This window comes from Mus pahari, chromosome 9, assembly GCF_900095145.1.
Source record: "Mus pahari chromosome 9, PAHARI_EIJ_v1.1, whole genome shotgun sequence".
Classification (NCBI taxonomy): Eukaryota; Metazoa; Chordata; class Mammalia; order Rodentia; family Muridae; genus Mus; species Mus pahari.
In genome coordinates, this window is record NC_034598.1 from 47,987,759 (window position 1) to 47,995,497 (window position 7,739).

Genomic DNA, 7,739 nt, shown 5'->3' on the forward strand with positions numbered 1-7,739 from the left:
TCTCTCTTCTCTCTTCTCTCTTCTCTCTTCTCTCTTCTCTCTTCTCTCTTCTCTCTCTCTCTCTCTCTCTCTCTCTCTCTCTCTCTCTCTCTCTCACACACACACACACACACACACCAAGCAAACTTTTACACTGCTTTTAGATAGAGGTGAATGGCTCACACACAATGATGAAATGAATGAAAAGAGCAAATTGGAGAGACATATAGGCAAACAGGAGGGGGATGGGATGGGGGGTTTGTGGAGAGGATACCTGAAAGGGGGATATCATTTGAAATGTAAATGAATAAAATGATTCATTAAAAAAAGAAAAAGAAAAAAGTTTTTGCTTTGCTTGTTATAATCACCTTTAAAAGATTAACTTTTTCAGACTTCAAACTGTCAAGTACCTGAAACAGCAAAGCTTTCATGAGGAGATCAAATCCTCTCCTCCCTGGCTTAGCTAAACTTTGGCACAAGAAATGTGATTATTGCCACTTAGACTGTAACCATTAATTTAAAAGTTTTGTTTTATTCTCCTTGTATAACTATATATTAGAAATCCTTTGAAGTTCAAATATGAAATTATATAATTATTCCTGTAAGAAATATAAGTAAACCCTGTGGCCCTGAGAAAGCAGTGCTTCCTCCTCTGCGATCTGACTCCCCAGTGCAGACACAGACAGAATATCTTCAGAGGCTCAGAGGAAACTCAAGCTGCTGTCCAGTATAATTTGTCTCTATGCTGGCTGCTATATCCATCCCTCTCAGGCCCTGTCCTCTGCTAGAGCTGGTCTCTAGCACTCAGTTATAATTTTAAAATGCAAGTTAAGTAAGTCTGATGATCTTGTGTCCACTCCAGGAGTTGGAAACAAATGTAGGAAGTCAGTGTGTCCTTTGGTCTTCAATGCCAGTCAGTCAGTCTGCACACCTTGCAACTCTCTCTGAGGACACTGTCCTCGCTGTTACTCTTTTTTTTTTTTTTTCTTTTTGGGATCTCTGCCAAGTTCATTACATAGGAAATTCATTAGTGACTCTTAAAATTGGGTCACCAAGGTCCCTTGTGGCTATTTCACTTCAGCTTTGGCAAATAAATCAAATAATTACACTATTAACATTCAAACCTTCTCACCAAGAGATGAGGATCAAAATATTTTCTTTTTCAAAACCACAGAACGCTCTTAATGTCCAAAAAAAAAAAAAAAAAAAAAAAAAAGGAGAGAAAGAACCCCATGTTCAAACTTGGCGCATTTTAAAGTAGGTTAAATCCCTAAAGCTTGTGTGGTGCACCAAGCTAGGGGTGAGAATCTCAGCAACATAATCATTGAAGCATCCTAAGGTGAGTAGAGATGCATGTGAACAAGCCAGAAATTCAAACACAAGCCTTCGCTGGGAAGATCTGCCCCACGTCCCATGCATGGGATCAGTTACTGGTATCCAGTGGAAGCTGTGATTGGCTCTCCAAGTAATGAGTACAACTTCTTAGTTGTACTTATTATTCTTTATAAGAGATTAGGAAAAAATGTTTCAGAGACGCATACTTGATACACACTTATCAATATTATTCATGCATGTATGAAGTATTGCAAAAGAAGCCTAAATGGGAGTTGTCACTTCTGTAGAAACCACAAACTCAGTAAACACTGTCAGCATAGTGTACAATGAGTGTTGTGTAGAGTGTTTCCTCAGTAATCTGGCATGAGCCCACTCTCACTGTGAAAATAGGGTCACTTGAAAATCATCTCTAAATATGACTGGTTATGTAAAAGGTGATTCACTGAGTGGCCACTACAGTTAATACTGTTTTTTGACTCTTCCAAATACATAGAGCGAAAATACTGTGCTTCAGTTCCAATAATGTTTTTTCAAACTTTGTCTCTTATTATTTCATAGAAGAGGGTAGTCTACAGGATTGGAAGCAAAGATAGGTGTTTCAGAACAAGGGGTTCTATTCCAAGTGGCCAGAACCAGGAGACTGCAGACTGATCTAAATGCTGAAGAACAAGACTGGGGACTTGGCAGGAGGGGGGTGGGCTGCAGAGACAATCTTCCAGAACCTCTGGACTTTGTCTACTTTTCCCTAAATCCTTGGGCATGTCATGGAACACCAGATTCCTGGACCTCCCTTCCTCCGTGATGACCACTATAGATTTGTGTTTTTATTGGATACTAAATATGGGGTTAATTCTAAAGGAAGGTAACTTGAAAGGTTTTTTTTTCAATTTTTGTTTTTGTCTGATTGGTTGGTCTGGGTTTGAGTGTTTTGCTTTTGTTTTGTTTTGTTTTGTTTTGAGACAGGATTTTTCTCTGTAGCCTTGATGTTCTGGAACTCACTATATAAACCAGGTTGGCCTCAAACTCAGAGAGATTAACCAGTCTCTGCCTCCCGGGTGTTGGGATTAAAAGCATGCATCACTATGCCCAGTTGGTTTTTTAAAAAAAAGTAAAGAAAACTGTCCACATCACAGTCTATTTGAGGCCTTTAATGAATGGTCTTTCTACTCGTTTATAGAAGCAAACCTCAGAACTTACACATGCTGGCTCAGGATTAAAAATATTTCAGATTATAATGTAATTAACTGACTGCTGAGAGAATGCGCATAAGGTCCTTACACATGAGTTTATCACGAGAAGAATGATTGAAGAAGTATAAATGNCCACAGAAAGCAAAGGGTACTATTAGATCATTTGCTTGGGAAATGGTCATCTGGGCAGGTGTCAAACAGACATCAAATGTATTCATAAGATATTTTAAAGTAAATAGCATATGGCAAGTTACATGCTCAGTTGTACAAGCTCTGAATATGATATTCATATTTCTATATTATCTATAATATCTAGTTATATTTTTCAGAAAGAAAATATAGACCAGATATAGTGCTTTGTTATTTTATTTTATATTATTTTTCTATAACAACCCAAATATTTCAACTTCAAAAATAATTGACAAATCAAACAAATGGCATGTATTATTCTTTCCAGTTGCTTTAAAATACAATAAATAAATAAATGACTATACTTTAAATTTTTGTTGTAGCAGCCTGCAAGAAAAAAACACTGAAGCAAGGACTCTATGCAACTGATGAATGTCAGGTTTAACATCTCTTAATATACAGAAAATCCATTGCATGTGTGTGTGTGTGTGTGTGTGTGTGTGTGTGTGTGTGTCTGTGTCTGTGTGTGTGTGTAGGCCAGATGACAATCTCAGGTGTCATTCCTGCCATCTATCCTTTTTATGAGACAAGAGTACCTTCCTGGCCAGGCAAGTCTCAGTGAACTGCCTGCCTCTACCTCTCAGCATGCACCATCACACCTAGATTATTGTTGTTGGGGGGGGGGGATTTTTGTTGTTTAGTTTTTTTGGTGGTGGTGGTAGTGGTTGATTAGTTGGGTTTTTTGAGACAGGGTTTCTCTGTGTAGTTCTGAACTTCCTGGAACTCACTCTGTAGACCAAACTGGCCTCAAACTCAGAGATCTTCCTGTCTGAGTACTGGGATTAAAGGCCTGTGCTACCACCATCCAGCTAGAATTAAAAAAAAAAAAATCTTAGGATCGAACACAGACTCTCATGCTTGCAACCCAACTGATCTATATCTCCAAACCCATTAACTTTGGAACCTGTGTTATAAAAGCTCTTTTGATTCTTAATTATAGATTTCAAAAGTCACATTGGTTATATAGATCAGAGAATTATAAACATTAGACTTTCTTACCAAAGAGATTGTTCCTAACATTACGCTTCTGAAAATGAAATGATAAGATACAGGAAAACAATGAAAGAAATATCGACTGTATGTTATAATAATAGAAAATCTATTGAGGAGATCTTGATAATAGAAACACCATAAATCCCTGGAGCTGCCTATGAATGTGCCACAAGACCAACTCTCAAATACACCTTCATTCTCAATTTTGTATCATTACTAGTTTTTTATGTTACATAGTTAACAGAAACTATGATTAATTAACTTTGAAAGGCATGAGAGTGCTACCAACAGATCTTTACAATAACTCATAGCAATTACTTTAGGTGGTTCTCTGAAGGTCATATAATTCACAGCCATACAATAGCATCATTTTTACACCCTCAACCTGGAGGAATTTAGGTAGTATCATATTATTCGAGATCACTTATGTACACTGTAATGAAAAATTCTCAAAAAAAAGGAAAATTTTTAAAAATCTGTCCCATTTTAAGAAACATTTATGTGCTGCCAAAACTTGAAGCTAACTGTACAGAAAAAAATTGGTTTTCTCTTAGAATAATGTCATTTACAATTATTGTGAAGTAACAATATTCCTAGACTTGATGTTCCCAAATTGTGCAGGGTTGAGTTTAGCACCTTGATGATACATTTGATGCCTTTGAGCTGATAAGAATGTTATTCAAAGAAGGTAGGCAGATTCCTGAAGAGGTTGTCACTGTATCATATATATATATATATATATATATATATATATATATATATATATATATATATATATATATATGATGTAAGCATTATGAATGTATGAGTGTGGGTGCTTATGTGTGTGTACACATGTGCAGGTAAAGGCCAGAGGGTGGTGTTAGGCATTTTCTCCAATCACTCTCCGCCTTATTTTTTGAAACATACTCTGGAAACCTAGTGTTCACTGATTCACCTATGCTGGCTAGCCAGTGAACCTCTTGCCTCTATATCTCCATCTCTGGGATTACAGGTATGGGCTACAATACCCAGCTTTTTTATATGTGGGTCAGTGATTTCCATAAATAAACAAAGCTTAGGCTGAAAGTCAAAGAAATATTGTTACCCTTGGGTTGAATTCAATGACCCTTAAAGAAAGATGTACCAGAAAGAAGTGATTGGAGGATACAGTGCTTCCAACATGTGCTTTCCATAAATTGATTACTTAACACCTGGCATTGCACATGAGTTCAATGTCAAGCTTTATTATACGGAACACATGTGAAGAAGAGAAGAGAATCTATGAAATGAAATGTACACATGTCAAATATGGTTTTATATAATCTGAATTTAAAGAGAGATCACTGCTAGATATACATAGAAGGATTATTGCATATAGATTCTATTTGAAAGGACTGAAATGTAACCCAAGGATAGAATGTTTGCCTCGCAAGCACAGGGCTCTGGGTCGATTCCCAACACTACAAACAAAAGTCACAAGCTAAATTTCACTTAAAATCATAAGACTTGCTACATACAGCTACCACAAACAACACCGAGTATACACAAAATAAACATATAATTTTTATACAGGGTTGGTTTGAAATTATAACTGGTGGAAGATTTTGGAGAACCTCTATAGAAAGTCCAAATCATTTGTTATAGCTGCGTTTTGTTAAGGACAAAGATCCTAGCAAGATAGGAGGCTTCTAGCAAACACTAATTTCAACTTCAAAACAGAAAAAGTGCACAAAGGTAAATTAAACCTTAGTGCTGATGTTATCATCAATAAAAACCCATTCAAAATTAGACAAAAGATGTAAAATATATTTGAATAATGGGACAGAGAGGTAGAGAATCTTAGTTATTATGTTGTAACTATTAAATTGATCTATAAGAAATACCACTTCAAAAATTACAAAACATGGCAACTTACAAGCTTGGGAGAATAGGAGAAATATTAATTACCAGACAAGGAAGGCATTTCATCTGAACCAGTTGTTTGGGTTTGCTTTCTCATGGCTAACAACTGTTGAACTGCAGTCTCCATATATTCTGATACAGTACCTTTTTTTTTTCCAAGAGACCAGATAAAAATCAAGATTCAGCTATGAGAAACCATACAGTAACAACATTCATTCTCCTGGGACTAACAGAAGATCCACAAATTCAAAGCCTGCTTTTTATTTTTCTGCTTCTTACCTACTTGTTGAATATAACTGGTAACTTGACAATTATCTTACTTACATTAATAGATCCTCACCTTAAAACCCCAATGTACTTTTTCTTGCAAAACTTTTCCTTCTTAGAAATCTTGTTCACATCAGCTTGTATTCCTAGATACTTGTATAACCTAGCAACAGGTGACAAGAGCATTACCTATGGTGCCTGTGCCAGTCAAGCATTTTTCACCGACCTTTTTGGAGTAACTGAATTTTTTCTCCTGGCCACCATGTCCTATGACCGCTATGTGGCCATCTGCAGACCGCTGCATTACACCACCATCATGAGCACGGCCTGCAGAAGACTCCTTCTTTGCTGTTGGGTGGCTGGAGTGATCATCATACTGCCACCCTTTAGCCTGAGCCAAAATCTGCAATTCTGTGATTCTAACGTCATTGATAGCTTTCTTTGTGATGTGTCTCCCTTCCTGAAGATTTCCTGCTCAGACACATGGGTCATTGAGCAGATGGTTATAGGCTGTGCCGTGCTGACCTTCATCACAACCCTTTTTTGTGTGGTTCTTTCCTATGTGTACATAATCAAGACCATTCTAAGATTCCCTTCTGCCCAGCAGAGGAAAAAGGCCTTTTCTACCTGCTCTTCCCATATGATTGTGGTTTCCATCACCTATGGCAGCTGCATCTTCATCTACGTCAAACCTTCAGCAAAGGACTCAGTGGCTATCAACAAGGGGGTAATAGTACTAACTACCTCCATTGCTCCCATGTTGAACCCGTTCATTTACACCTTGAGGAACAAGCAAGTCAAACAGGCCTTCAATGATTCAATCAAAAAAATTGCCTTAGAATGCCGAAATGGAAGATTCAAGATTTCATAAGGTACTCATGGCCCAAGCCTTCTCTAGCCATGAAAACACACTATCTGGTACAATGAATATATACTACTAATTATACACCAAATAAAAAATTTAACTCAGAATGTGAATATTAATAAAAATATTATGTTTATAAGAAAAAGAAAAAGTAGCAATATTTTTATTATTCTATCTATAACTACCCACAACTAAGTCTTTGACTTATTATATATGCATTTATTATCTCATTCATGATAAAATGGATGATAAAAATAAAACACACAAAAAAAAAATAACCTTGCACTCATGTAACAAGAATTCATAGAACAAATGTTCAACTAAAATGTCTAACTACACTCTATCACTGACAAAGTTTACATGAAAAGCAACAAAACAAGGTGCTTGTGCAAAAATTAAGATATAGATTATTACTCAAAACACCCCCAAAAAACACAAAAGCATCAGCAACTATTACACATCAAATATCCAAAACTACTTACAGTCAAACCAGTTGTATTTAAATACATGCATATGGTAAGGACAACTAGAGTAGCTTTTTACCCAGATTGTCAGATTATTGAATAGAAATTATACTGATGTCCAAGAAAATAAAAATGCAAAGCTGAATGAAATAAAGATAATTCACAATTTATAAGCCAAATTCAATAAGGAGACAGAAACAATGTAGATAACACAAGATGAAGTGAAAATAGATTTAAAAGCTCAATATTCCAGTTGAGAATTCAGGGAAAAGTTTTAGACGTCAAATGAATGAAGCAGGAGACAAAATATAAGAATTTGAAGAAAAGGGCTGGTGAGATGGCTCAGTGGGTAAGAGCACCCGACTGCTCTTCCAAAGGTCTGGAGTTCAAATCCCAGCAACCACATGGTGGCTCACAACCATCCGGAACAAGATCTGACCCCCTCTTCTNGAGTGTCTGAAGACAGCTACAGTGTACTTACATATAATAAATAAATAAATCTTTAAAAAAAAAAAGAATTTGAAGAAAAAACAGAGGATCTATGCCAAATGATCGAAGAATATGATTCGGAGT

General features: G+C 36.4%; 1 protein-coding gene across 1 annotated transcript; it reads left to right on the forward strand.

Annotated features, from left to right (window-relative positions):
- Nucleotides 1–5,757: 5,757 nt before the first annotated feature.
- Nucleotides 5,758–6,708, forward strand: LOC110326089 (olfactory receptor 6C2-like). The gene has a single exon (XM_021204259.1). It carries the CDS (start codon nt 5,758–5,760, stop codon nt 6,706–6,708), a length of 951 nt encoding a protein of 316 aa, XP_021059918.1.
- Nucleotides 6,709–7,739: the final 1,031 nt, after the last annotated feature.

Coding starts and splice junctions, on each gene's coding strand:
- LOC110326089 (XM_021204259.1), top strand. CDS start 5,758: ATGAGAAACCATACAGTAACAACATTCATTCTCCTGGGACTAACAGAA.